This window comes from Tachypleus tridentatus, chromosome 13 (genome assembly GCF_004210375.1).
Source record: "Tachypleus tridentatus isolate NWPU-2018 chromosome 13, ASM421037v1, whole genome shotgun sequence".
Lineage (NCBI taxonomy): Eukaryota > Metazoa > Arthropoda > Merostomata > Xiphosura > Limulidae > Tachypleus > Tachypleus tridentatus.
In genome coordinates, this window is record NC_134837.1 from 145,844,780 (window position 1) to 145,860,111 (window position 15,332).

Consider the following 15,332-nt stretch of genomic DNA (forward strand, 5'->3'; position numbering starts at 1 on the left):
ACTTACTTAAATACAAGTTATTTAGTGTACCCATACTATTAATATATAAAAAAGGGGAAGTTTGACATTCATCAACAGTTGACAACAAGAGGACACAGGTGAATATCACATTTCTCTTTTTCATGTGTAACTTTTATTATTATAAAAGTAACTAAAATGTAAAAGTTAGAAATTTACTGATTTAAAGTAAATATGATAATGAAAGACAAAAAATTCTTCATGAGGTATACTCACAAGCAGCTTATGCATTATATAATTCAGTATGGTAACTTAAGCTGTGCATTTGCTGAGTGATTCAAAACTTGTGTGATGGAATTCTTAGTTAGACACATGTCAAATGGCAATAAAACAATAACATTTAAAACACAAACAAATATGTACCATTTTATAAGCTTTAAGCTATTTAGAATAAATAACTGTAGTGTTTTGTTATAATCTGCAGTCATTTTAGAAATTAAAAAAATGATGATTTAAGTTTATTAAATATTTTTATGACAGTTATAAGGTCAGTCAAATTGATCAAAGTTATATATAGTTAAATTCTTATCAACACTGTTATAAGATCCATGAATCTGTGTAGGTCATAGTTTAAATTTCACATACTTCTGATTTGAATTATAATGTTTTTTTTTTCTTTCATTGCAAATGTTTTGTTTCCATAAACTACATGTGAAGTGCACTCAACATCACTGACTGCATCTTCACCAAAGTGGTACATTTGGATATCTTAAACAAAATAAGGGTGTGAGGCACAACTGTGATATGTCAAGCAATTATGTAAGTGAATCAGGTATTCAACTGTTAAGAACTATGCACTAAAACAATTCCTTCAATTTGTTTAAGATACTGTGCATTAAAGTTTAAGTAATGTTTCATTTTAGTTCTTTCTCTTTTTATGTATTTCTCCTTATCATTTAACTTTTCTTAACAGCATATTCAATGAACTTATATATCTACAAATAAAACTACTACAATTTTTCATTTCACCAAAGGGAGTTATATGCATATTGATCTAAATATGTTTTGCTGACACAAACCTCACGTTCTACTGCCACATAGAACTGTTTAATACCCTCCAGAGTTAATTCTTCCTTTTTAACAAGAATTCGAACAGGATCTCTCATGAAACATTTTGTGACTTCTAACACATCTACTGGCATTGTAGCTGACAAAAGAATGACCTGGATTTAAAAAAGGGAATAGTTTAATTAAATACTATTTTCTTTCAAAGACCAAACAGAATAGAAAGTTCTCCACCTTCATTATTAGCTAACATCTAATATTTTCAAGTTACATGATAATATAAAAAGTTATTTCAGTAAATGTTACTAATATGCTTGCACATAATTAAACAATTCTAATACAGACATATCAATAAGTTACACATTTTATGAATCTTAATGTTAGCTTTCATTCATACAAATGTATTGGATCACTAGAAAACTAGACACTTGATGATAATGAGTGTTATCTGACACCATTCACATATCTGATTAAATTTTCTTTCCAAGCAACATCATACAGTATCTCAATCAAAGGTTCTGCCTATTAGGAAGCCAAAAAAGGCGACTGGTATAAAACATACTTTCATACACACTTGTCAGAAAACATATAGGTAAAACTTGCAACACAAATCAAATAAATGTTTTAAAAATTTGGAGAACTTATTATAAAGGAACCAGTATAAAAGTAAAAAAACAAACCATAATACACAACTTATAAGTTAAAATTTATGTTTCACAACAAACAAAAAAATTGTGTGTTAATATTTTGTGAAAAACATGTAAATATTTTAAATAATTAAAGCATAAGGCATTTTTATTTTACCAATTTCTTTTCAAAAATATTCTTTAGAAGCTGAAAATAAATTCAAAGAATTTTTTCAGTGAAATGACTAAATTAACAAAGCTTTTTCCTGATTTTGCAAACTGATACCCTCATATTGTAACTTTTAAAGCACATATATGCTGCACATACTCAGTGACAATATACATCTATTTTCTTTTTTTTCCTCACTGATATACATATCTGTAATTGCCAAAATTATGCTAGTATTCACTGATAACTTCAATGATTTAACCAATAAAATTTCTGATAATAATGTGGTCTAGAACCAAGCAAGAACTTTAAATGCTACATTCTTTATTCACTCCCTTGGGATTTTTGATTCAAAGAAGAAAGTACATCAGCATTTCAACTGTATCATATTCACTACAAGAGCTCACACCAAGTCACTTGAAAAAATAAGTAACCATTCACTAGTTCAATACACTTCAACTACTTTCTCTTCACTAATATCTACTACTGCCATATTAAAATGAATGGTTACAAGATTGATACAGATAAAAAAACTGTACAAATAAAAGCACATAGTTTTAAAAACTGCTTTGAAAATTAAAGATAAATAATGTTTCTGTTGTGAGTTGGAAAACTATATTAATGTCTCAACAAATAGAGAAGCTTGAAGGTTGACAATGTACATTTGACTTTGCTTTTATAGTTATGGCTTGTACTTACACTTAGATACTATAGAGGCTATGATATTGAAGTTATACAAACTAGTAGGTTAAATGAGAGTACATGCATGTCATGTATAAAGAAAACAATGGTTAATCAGTTTTTTTAAATATTTTCTTTTAAAATTGCCCTCCAGTGACACAGTGGTACATCCGTGGACTCACATTACAAGAAACCAGATTTCAATACCGGTGGTGTACAAAGCACAAACATTCCATTATGTAGTTTTGTGCTTAATTCTAAACAAACAAACAAATAATATTTTAAAATTAAAATATTAAAACTTAGATGATATAAAAATGTAAATTATTAACTACATTCTGATGTCATGCTTATTTACGCATATTGATAATAAAGTTGTTTAATTAAATTGTTAATATAACTCTGTAAAACATTGTGACATACATACTAGACAAATGAAATGAGGCCAAATGGGTCCTACAGAGAGAATTAATGGTATTAAAAATTAAAATTATGATTATTTTACTACCTGAATATCTGTGCCAAGTGTTCGAAAAACATCATAAATCTGGTCTTTGAATCCTCTTGACAACATTTCATCAGCTTCGTCTAATACGAAAATCCGTATGTGTTTTGTTTCTGGACAAAGACACAGAAAAAAAAGACATAAACTCACAAGTTAATTTACCAATGACTTAAGCCAAGTTCTTCTTATTTTCAAGAATATATTTGTTTGTGCTCATAACTTACACCAATAACAACAAACAAACACTATTTGGTACTATTACGGTAAGTGCTATAAATAAAAAATTATAATATTTGGGAAAAGTTTTTGCCCTTGCATAACAGCAAAAAATATTTATACAGCTCTTAAAAAATACAGCAATATTTCAAGTCCTAAATATGCTACAACAAAAATAAAAAAATTGCATATTTGATATATTAAGTAACTTGGAGTAATTTGTTCATAAAGAATTAACAAAAATCTACACTAAACCTACACTATCAGAAGAAATGTTACCAACAATGTTTCCTAAATAAGCATTAGTTATATTAAATGTGAAGTTTTCAGTATACTTCAGTTTTCTACCAAAAGGTGATCTAAAACTATTCCTATGGCATGAGAATTACAGATATAAACTTTTCTTAAAGATTTTTCACAATTTGCCACAACCAATTTCCATACATAATCTTTAAGTAACCATCAAAGATTGTATCCTTAATTAGTAGCTAATAAATAATATCTTATAACAACTTAAATTACTAAAGCAAGTTGTTAGCACCCTTGATGGCTGTGGTAACTGACCATACTAGAATGTCATAAAAAAGAACCCAACACTCCAACTTTAGTCAAACTGTGGAATGTTTTGAACATTAATGTGATTGGTAGAAATGACAAAACCCAAGAATTTCACTAAATATGGTGCTTTTATAGTAAAAGCAATGTGATAGGTTATCCTACCAGATATACATGGTTGCAATGTTATTAAAGGTTTATCTGTGATTAACACTAAAGATGGTTTGATTCACTATCAAAATTTGATTTCAGCTCATGATATATTTTCCAAATAATGTGTGTGTGTATTTCTCTATATGTAAAAATTATATATATATATTATTGAAAACAATGTTTTAAATATAATAATTTAAATTTTGAATCTTTGTCAGCTATTGCACATACTGAGTTACTCTATACACATAAGTTGATTTTTACAATAGTGTAAAGCAGTGCAGAGAACAGCTGTAAAAGCAGATTTATGACAAAATTAAAAAGTTTACAAACCCATATGAAACATTAAGGAGAAAACAAAACTAATTTGTTACTGTTATACGGGCAGAAAATTGAATACTTTTCATCAGATAGTTTAAAATAATCTATCAACTTAAAAACACTATGTACCAATATATGATACTAAAAACAAATTTGCATGTAGTACTTGTATATCATTTGAAATAAAGTTATGCATACTTTAGACTTCTCAAGCTCTTCCAGAATATTCCATATTTTATCTTCTTCTTATCTCTTGTAATCCTACCAGAATTAAGACAAAAGCACAATTATGTTGTTTAAAATATATAATTTCAATAACATTTTTTAGCACAAATAACTCCAAGCATGTACATTTTATAAAGGATAAAATTTATTTACTCAGTGCATTCCTATTTATCATATCAAATACTCTTCCTGGTGTTCCAACAACAATATGCATTCCAATATCTAGTTTTCTCATGTCCTCTCGAATGTTGGTGCCACCAATACACGCATGACACTGAGCTCTCATGTGATCACCTAGAGCAATAACTGCCTTCTGAATCTAATAAAAGAAGAGTAGATATATGAGATTTATATTTACATGATCTGTTTATAAAATATGCACACCAAAAGCAAACTCAATGTACCAGAAAAACTATAACTTGTCTCAATGTACTGAATTTTATCAGAGGCACTATAAGAACAACAAATTCTTTTCACAAAAGTCTGGAACTTGTACAAAATGTTTGCATACTATCACAAAAGGTATCCAGTATTCTTTTCATTATGCTAAATTAAGCTATTGTATATAACAGTAGTCTAATTTATTAATATATTTTGAGTAATAGTTTTCACATGAAAGTTTATTTCTGCAAAATACATTTGTCACAATCACATCATTCACTTCAAAACATTAAAATACTGTTTGAATAAATCCATGTGTTACTAGCAATAATTTAAAAAGCTAACACTTATTGAAATGCAGAAAACCTATACATTATCAATAAAATCAAATATGAGATAAAGTTTCTTATTTCAACAGCAAAATACCACTTTCAAAGTTTTTGTTATCCACTAACCTGCTGAGCTAATTCTCTTGTTGGTGCCAGAATCAAAGCTTGACATTCATTGAGCCCTGTCTCTATTTGTTGAAGTATTGCAATTGAAAATGTTGCTGTCTTACCAGTTCCTGACTGGGCTTGGGCAATTACATCACGTCCTATAAATAAACAAGAAATTTAAAACGAGAAAGTTAAAAATTAAACATAAAATTCTATGAGCACAATAAAAGAAACTGATCCAAAATACAATGTTCATATTCACATGCAAGTCAAAAGATACACAAACAAAAGTTTGTGAACTTCAAATCCAATATCAAGGAGAAAGAAAAAAAGCTTAGAATAAGTCAAAATGTATTATAAATAATTTAGTGGACACCTTTAAACTATTGGTCTTCACTTTAGTTAATATTTCTCCATTCTCTCTTGTTAATCATTCATATTTTCATGAAGTTAGATTCTGGCTAAAAAATAAAATCATACCTCAGATTGAAGATTGAATGGATGCAATGGAAATTTCCTTAAGAATTAAGAAGTGTACACTATTGTAAAACCAGAACAAACTTTATAAGTGAGAAGAACATATGGGTGTTCTGACCTAATTGCATACCTTAATTTTAATTGTTGCTTAACCTGTAGTGATGCCAAACATACAAATGTAGATGAAGCTGTATATTTACAGATGTTACTCCATATATGGAACAACTTTTTGAAGACTACATTAAACAAATTAATAATTGAATGGCATCTGCTTTTATAAAACATTTAAAGAACTACAAAATGAATCATGTCTGAGAAATTAACCAATTCAAGATTTCTTTTGCTATTTTATATTTACTGTTACACTTTTAATCAATATAAACCATAATCATATAAATACCACAGTGTAATAACAAGAAAACAAGTATGACTGCAGATTGGCTAATTATATAGCTTGCACTTTAAACCTTGAATGCAACTTAGAAATATATTAAATATGAAACTCCTATATTTATATATTTTGTACAAGTACTGTTCGAACAACCTTACTTGAATGAGAAGAAATGTTATAGAATTTCAAATCCAAGTAAGTTTCTACAGAACTTTAGAAAGTTTTAAGAATAGAGCTTGGAATATAAAATTTTTCATTACTAAAGATACCCTCGTGGAACAGCAGTAAGTCTTCATATTTACAATGCTAAAACCAAGGGGTTTAATTCCCCTCAGTGGACACAGTAGATAGCCCAGTGTGGCTTTGCTATGAGAAAACACACATGCATTATTAAGCAAAATGATTACGCATTTCCATTAAGTTTTTATAGTAACAAAAAATATAATAATAAGTACATCTGAGGCCTTTATAAATATTATGACCTCCCCTGGAAACTGAGCTAAAAATTAAATGCTTAAAAAGACTTTTATTTTTCAGAAAGTATACCACAATAAGGAGTTGAGAGCAACAACATATGAATGGTTTTCTTTCTGTTTTTTAATTATAGAACCTACTTTTCTCTAGTAAACTCACTGATACCACATATGCCAGAAATGCTGTAAACTCCTCTATCTTAAATAATAAACATTTGAGAAAACCGTGTGTACACAGAAATGAAAAATACAAAATATTAACATCCAAAACACGCAGTACTACTCACAGTAGACTTTTTATGTGGTATATCACTCAAGTATACTCACATATTTACATTTCTATCTGTTAAACAATAAAAACTACTGACTACTGAATTAAAATTTTACATTCTCTATTGTAAAACATAGCTTGGACCCTCTATAGTACTGGTTCTTCTGAATAATGAGTTAATACAGTAAAACAATAATAATAGTGTTAAATGTTAAACTAAATGAACAATATAATGATAAAAATTGCCACCATAATTCTGGTGTGTTGTAAACACAAAGATTATGAAAAATGTGCTATTCATCAACTTAATCCTATTCACATCATAAGAGTATATTTAGTGTTTCAGCCACTACTATGTCTGTCACATTATCACATCCTATCCAATCCAAATATCCCTGACACCAAAGATGTGTTATAAAAGAATACCATAGATTTTCTACTTCATGTTCAAGAAATTTATTGAGCTTTTCTTCTAGTTATGTTTGTTCTTTGTCATTTCTGTGAGATTATACCTGATCTGTTGTGGTGGTGTGAATGAACTGTTTAACTACACATTATGTAAAGTTGTTGACAGCAGTGTCCTTGAATGGTATATCATCTGATGCCCTGAAGTTAGTCTTTCCTAAGTTAAAAAAAGAATAACAAGTCATATAGGTAGTGCTACTCAATCCATATAAGTCTAGCATTACCTATAATTTAGATACAATAAAGTTTGGGAAGTCTGACAAATGATTTCAGCCAAATACAAAACACTTTATTTGCAAGGTTCAAATGTTTCAAAAAACACTTACTCCACTTCTTCATTGAAAGTTGAAAATAGTGTTACAAACATATTTATTAACAACAATTATAGTATCATTACTCACTAATTTACTTAAGTATGAAGTAAAGTGGTAAATGGAAGGATAAAACCAGAGATTATAAATGTATTTAAAAAATGATGAGTTTTAGGTGTGTAAGTTTAGAATATTACTAGATCTAAAAAAGTTTGCAAGTCTTTAAGAATAGGGCAGTCTTTAGGTGAGAGTACACTTTCTTTAATGTACAGTTCACAATCTGAAGATCCTCAAGTAATGACAGAGAAATCATTAAATGAAATACTATAACTCAGGGTTTTAACATATAAACAAATAGATAAGTGGGTGAGCCTGTACATTAGTCTGAGCTGAATTTGAGTATAGAAGTTTGTTTATTAAAGAAGAGTTGTAATTTTAATTTGTAAAAATTATAATCCCATAAATGGAAGGGAGATAATGAAAAAAAATTTGGGAATGGTGTGCACAGTGGCTGGTGGCTGAAATTTGTTGTTTGGGAAATTGCATAAAATATTTGTTAGAAAACCAACTGAATAGCTGTTAATCAACAGGTGTTTATGAAGAAAGAGAACAGTTCCAGCAAAGACTAAAAATTCTGTTTAACAGTGATAAACAAAATTACATTTGAAGAAGTTAATACTGGTATAAAGATCTATAAAAGAACTTTTATAATAAACAGAGGTACAAAAGTGTTTATTTCTTTAAGGAACATCTAAGAATAATTTTCTTCATGTTTGGATGTGAACTTCTTTTGAGGTGTTGGGAAATAAAGTAAGAAAAAAGTTTAGAAATGTGGCTCAACTGTTGAAATAGCAAGGTGCCATCAACATAGTGTTAGTAAAGGGCAGGTGTGAATTCACGAGCAGTTTTCTAGCCACCTGTGTTCTTGGTAGCACAGAAAACTACTGGTTGTTGTTGGCTTCTGTGGGTATCCCATGGTGATTCCATCTACCTGGTTATAATTGAAAAGGCAATAATTTAACTACATGGATAGAGCAATAAATTCTCAGAATTGTTTACAGGTAAAACCAAGATACTGCTCAGTGTCAAAAGGAAAGAGAAGATTGAAGATTAAATTTCAAATTTCATCAAGTGAAATATTAATATAGAGAGATTCAATATCAAAGCTTATCACAAAGTCTTCAATACAATCTGACTTTCAACCTAAATGAAACATGTTGCTTGCTATTGCACCAGCTGTAAAGGAACGTTTGGGTAATCTCTAAAATCTCCCATGTATGAATAGTTCATATTAGAAAGAAAACTTGAAGCTATATATTTAGAATAAGTCTTAGCAATTTCAAAATTATGAATGTATAACTTATATTAAACTCAGGACATTATATATAGGTGGTGGTATGAATAACTAAAATGGGAAATTTGAAGCAAAGAAGTGTAACATCATACTCAGAAATGAAAACAGAAATTTAAATATTCCTTTGAATTAAGAAATTAAACCTCATTTAGTACTAAAATTTGATTTATTAATGTTTTGATGCCAAGCTATTAATATACATTGATAGCAAAGATGTTTAATCAACATTTTATATACAAATTATACTTAAAGTGTGTAGTTGCTTTCTTTTATATATCTACTTATTATTAACACCATTTTTAAAGAGTTTAATTTCGTTTTTTTGTGTGTACTGTAAATGTATTTTGTTTTTCTTTACATAACCCTGAAGTGTATTTTGCAATACCATATTTTCTAATTTAAAAAAATCACACGACTTTGTTGTTAAAGGGTTGACTTTAGTTATTTTCTGAATTTAATTTAGCAATGTGACAATAATTTCTTTGTTAAATGTTTGTTTCTAGGAATGATTTCTTTTGTATAGGTCTTTCTTAAAAATAAATAATTTAATGTTAAAAAAAATTTTTATTTGCAACTGTTAAAATAAAGTTTATAAAAATTACAGATCAACAACTTAACCTAGTTCACACAAAAAGAGTTATTCCAGTAACTGGTATTAATATCTCTACTACTAATGATTTGTAATATCCCATGGCATAATGAGTTTTAGTACTAAATGAAAAGCTTTGTCAACACAGGACATAGCAGACAGCGTGGTTGACATATTATATTCTTTACTCTCACTCATAAGTTCTTTTAATTTTTTATCTATGTTTTTCATTGAAGAGTTGTTTTATGTTGATGTCTGAGAGTGTGAAAATGTATTAAAAAGTATTCTGCTATGAAATCCACTATTTCACATCTTCCTTAATCAAAACTATAATTTCCAATATTTATTTCTGACCTTTTTTTTTTTCTCTCAAGTGTGTTAGCAGCACTTCTAAATGATTATCCAATACAATGAAGAGTTTGTTGTGGTTAGATAGTCTGGGAGATGAAATGTTGGAACTTATCTACAATCCAGTAATATTACTATCAGTTGCCAAACAAAAAAGTACACACACGCTGCATTTGTGTTATTCTAAATGACAAATTTTCTTCATTTGAATTTTACATTTTGTCCAGCATCTTTATTTCATTTTCACAAACTCAGTTAAAGTCAGATAAAACAGAATTACTTTATTATAAATATTTTGTCAAATTTAAATTCACACCATCCTCAAACTTACAATACCACAGGCAAATACCCTTGTTGACACTGGATACAAAAGATCTATCACAGTTTACATATATTCATCTTTACTTTCACTCAGATGATGTTATTAACAAATAACTTTAATAATTCATGAAAACTTTTGAAAATTGATCAGTTGCTTTGGGTTTTATGGTTAAAGCATCAAAAATATCGATGGTAAACTTTTTTTTTGCATTAAAGCGACAATCAATTAAAATCAACTAAAAGACAAAAGGTTATATAAAAAAGCAAACAATATATGATACATTTCTTTAAAAAATAAAACTAAATAATTTCAAAATGCCAGTAATTTGTAAAAAAAAACTAAGAACATAGTCAGTATGAACAGTTTAAGCTATGTTAGAAAGAGACAATGAATAAAGGTACGTCCAAAATCTAAACTGATGCTGCTGTTAACCATCATAACGATGTTATGAAAGTAAAATGTAGGCAATTGTGACTCATATGCCACAGTGCTCAAACATTGGCAGGTCACTCCCTTGACACGAAAAATGATGTGTAAAAGAAGCTAGTGAAAGCAAGGTTTGATCAAAACAACGTCTTCACTTTGTTTAATATATAAATTAGATGTTCATTTAGTGATAGCAGATTTGAATTCTGGAAAAAAAAACAGACCAGAGCACATGGTAGCATAACTTTGACTAATCTTTAAAAACAAGTAAAGTTGGATGCCTTTAGAAGTGTTAAAATACTATTTCAGGGAATAGTAAGAAACTGCAGTAAGATTGGGCAATTACTGGACCCAACAAAGCCATTTCAATCAACTCTGTCTGGATATGAAGGCCAAAGGAAGAGAAACTGTTTTGTTGCTGAACATAGTCCACATGGAAGATACATAAACAGATGGGACATTATGGGCAGCAGCAACAGACTTGCATCATACTGTAAAGAAATTGCATACATTGAAAATGAAGTGGAAGTTCATAGAATTCTGTGTGCAAACTATGAGCTCAAGAAATGTCCTTGTGCAAACCTAATGTCCTTAAGTACTGCACAGGATCTAGTATTTTCAATGCAGAGCCCCTGACATATATCAGAAGCCTTCATTCTAACTTGGATCAAACTAAAGCATGACAGATCTTGAGCACAGACCATCTAGTGATCCCCAAGAGGATCTCTGATGTCCTTATACACATGACAACATGATAACATTGGGGAGGGGGCTTACTGACATATATCAGAAGCCTTCATTCTAACTTGGATCAAACTAAAGCATGACAGATCTTGAGCACAGACCATCTAGTGATCCCCAAGAGGATCTCTGATGTCCTTATACACATGACAACATGATAACATTGGGGAGGGGGCTTACTGTTTTACTGATAACCTATTACATATTTTTTATTTCTCTCAGTAATGAGTGACGTGTTATTATTATTATTATTACCTCACCTATCCTGTTACTTTACAGTGGAAGTACTTGTAACACCTGCCCATGTTAGGGTAACTACTTCTGGTGTAAGTATAAACTTACATAAAAAGGAATTTTGACCTGAACTATGTAAAAAGATCAGTTTTCAGTCAAATAGAATTCCAAACAATTTTGTATGACCCATCACAGGAACGTGTTCTCCAATCATTGGTAGTAAAAATACATGCAAATGTCTCAGCCAATGAAAAGTTTAAATGCTTGCAGTGATCCACACAGTTTACTGAAGGTAGTAGTTTTCAGCTACTGTTCAATATACCTCACATCTGATGACTGACAGAAAATCTAAAAGTCACTGGCAAAAATTGTTTGCAACTGTAGGAGGAAAATATTCAGTTACAGCACCAATCTTAATGCCAAGAAGTGCACCAATCAAAATAGAGTTCTAATGTATTCTGAGCTTCTGCAGGAAAATATAGGATAGTGTTGATCTCGCATGGACCTAGAATGACCTTCCTAACAAAAAGTTAAAAAAAATAATGGGCAAAAAGCCACACAAACCAAAATAAAGGAGGACCTGTAATAATATACCAGACCTCAGTATGGTGTCATGAGCCTTCTTAAGATAAAAGAAATATAGAAACAAGATGCTCTCTCTTTAGAAAAACCTTCTTGACTAAGATTTCAAGTTAACTCAGGTGCTCCAAGATAGATTGCTATCTAAAGATATAATAGATGTTAAATAGGAAGTTGTATGATTCTAAGGAACCAAATGAGACAAGCATTACCTATTCTCTCCAAAACTTAAAAGCTAGCCAAATGAAATGACAAAAAACTTGGCATCTCACATCAAGAAACTATTACTCTTCCCACATATGATTAAAAAAGAAGAATCAGAAGTTGAGTTCACATTCCATACCATCAGATCAAAACAGACAAGTTTTAGTTTCATCAGACTGAACTGCCTGTTGTAATAAAAAGAAGATAATAAGACAAAACAGGCAAGATTCTTTTGGCCCATGTCTTGATGACCAAAAAGGCAGGCCATATTTTCCTTCAGAAACATGATGAAGTTAACCCCCAACTTCTTTTTAATATCTGATCAGACAGGCATAGAGAAGCCTTTTGAAAAGCTATGTTGTCTTAAGAGAGAGAGAGAGGTTTGCAGGAAATACTGTCCACTTCTACAAAAAAATAAAAGAAACAGCCAACATACACATACTGATAAGCATATGTTTGACTTAGGAAATGTATACATGAATATAGACATAATTTGCAGAACTGAAAACTGACTATCATGTACTAGCAAAGATCCCATATATTGGCCCCTCTCATCAATATTTCTACCTCAGAACAGAATGTGTCCATTCAGATCTCCCAGAACAACCTAGAGAAGATGGCTGATGATCAATATTATCATCAATGTCTGCTGGAATGATTTTGCTTCCTAAAGACAAAGTGACAGCACAGCATGATGATATGACCAGAGGATAAATGGATAGCAAAGGTCTTCACACATGTAGTATAAGGTACAGTGACGAAAAGTGTACACTGGTCAATCAGCAATGCCAGCCTTACCCATCTATTACACAGCATGTGCATTCTGGTAATGGGAAACAACTAAATGGTGACAATATTTGCAGCTTTGCATTTTTTTAAAAGCATCAACTATAAAATGAGATGCACAAAACAGTAGGAAACAATCAAGTTTTAGACGTTATCTATCTAAGTGAGAAACCTTGGACATTTCAACTTTAACAGTGTATCTATTTTCACCTAAATTGTTCAGGAGTCAGTTGCAGACACTTCATTTGGCTTCTCTTACGACCACCTTTTATCCTCTTCATATGGAAAGAGCAGGTCACCTTCTGGTGTTTAGGATTCTAGTGAACAAGTTCAAATCCATGTGATAGTCTTGCACTGTGTCCAAACAGATTGGTCTTGTTTGCTCACTACTGGTATTGATAGGAACATTTAATTATGGAGGGAAACAGAGCATTAAGATGTACAAAGAAAGGCTCTGGTAGGCAGAACACAAATATTTGTTTTCACTCCCCAGGGTTCATACAAAATTGTTCAAGAAAACATTCAAGAAGTTAAGGACTTTTTCAAAGACTTTCTGTTTTCTGTCAATCATTAATGTTATTATGATAGCACGAAAGCAGAACCCACAATATTATGATGAACATTTTTAACAATATGATTATAAATGTGCTCTACAGTAGCAATACCTGGAACATTAAAATACTGATATAAATTTGGTGATTTCATGGAAAATCTAATATATGTATAAATGTGTGTTTGTGTGTGTGTTTTCTTATAGCAAAGCAAAATTGAGCTACCTGTTGTGTCCACCAAGGGGAAATGTATAAACAAAGTATCAAAGAATAAAGAATAAATATGCACTATATATTAGTTTGAATCATAAGTTTCAATAATTTTCACTGACATAAATGACCCTTCTATGCATGTGAAGATTAATATCACAGTCTAAGTCATGTTTTTAATATCTTTTTCAATTTCATAAAAGTTTGGAATGATTCTCAATGACATAAGTCTTCTATGCATGTGAAGATCAACATCTTAAGCTAAATCTCATTTTCAATACTTTTTTAATTTCACATGTTTGTAATAATATTCACTGGCATTAATATTCTATGCATGTAAAGATCAATTTCCCAGTCTAACTCATGTTTATTTTTAACCTGATCCAATATGGCTTCTTTTCTTTAATGCCCTTTCTTACTAGATCAAATTTCACCAAATACTCTCTGTTGCTGCTTGAAGTTTCAAGAGTTTGCATGTTCGAGAACAATCACTTTTTCTCTTTTTTCAGTTTATTTAGATTTTCTCAATTTTCTATTAAATTTTGCTTTTGTTTAGATTGTGCCTCTTCTGTCTCCAGGTAGTTTTCATATGCCTTTCTTGCCCCTTTCACATACATAATCATCCTTGGCATGATCTGGACTTGTATTATACACCTCCAAAATGCTTACTAGCATCATAAGCCAGTCTTTGTGACATGTATGTCATTTTACACATTTTTCACTTTCATTTTGGAGTTTATCAAGAAACCCTTTCCACACTGGCTTGTCTATGTGATAAAACTAAAAGAGTGCTTTTCCAAAAATTCGTCTGATCCTTCATTTTGAGTTGAGATCACAGAATGCACTGAAATTAGTCACCATCTCATTATCAAGAAACTGAGCAAATTGTCTTATGATTTCATCAGTGTTTTTCTTCTACTCTTCTGACTTCAACAAAAGAATTGAAAATTCTGCTCAGTTTCCTTTTAAAAATTTTAAACTCTGTAGTAACAAGACTTGCTGGGGAAAAACAGGTACTTTCTTATCACAATCAATTTCTATAGGCACTTTTCCAATAACTTCTTCAACATTGCCATCAGTCCTGCTTTACAGTATATTAATGAACTCCATTTTCTGTTTTCATTTGGTTTTAGTTGAGAAAGAAGCCTTGTTGCAGAAAGATAATATCTTTCTGCAATTAATATGAAGTCAATTTGGTCTTCTATTTTCAAAGTTTTCAGTCCAGCTAATTTTACAAGTGAGCAGAGTTTTCACCATGATTTCAACTTCCTCACTCCACAGGAGAACCATAGACTATTTTTTTCTTCT

At 30.3% G+C, this 15,332-nt stretch overlaps 1 protein-coding gene across 2 annotated transcripts in view; it reads right to left on the reverse strand.

Annotated features, from left to right (window-relative positions):
- The window catches only part of LOC143240304 (eukaryotic initiation factor 4A-I-like), a 37,927-nt gene that overhangs the window by 6,574 nt on the left and 16,021 nt on the right, over positions 1 to 15,332 (reverse strand). For both annotated transcript variants that reach the window (XM_076482526.1, XM_076482525.1), the window contains 4 exons: positions 5,311 to 5,450; positions 4,628 to 4,793; positions 3,008 to 3,117; positions 1,038 to 1,181 (listed from right to left, as the gene is read on the reverse strand). In XM_076482526.1, the coding sequence (XP_076338641.1) occupies positions 1,038 to 1,181; positions 3,008 to 3,117; positions 4,628 to 4,793; positions 5,311 to 5,450 (560 nt within the window). The remainder of the gene's footprint in view (positions 1 to 1,037; positions 1,182 to 3,007; positions 3,118 to 4,627; positions 4,794 to 5,310; positions 5,451 to 15,332) is intronic.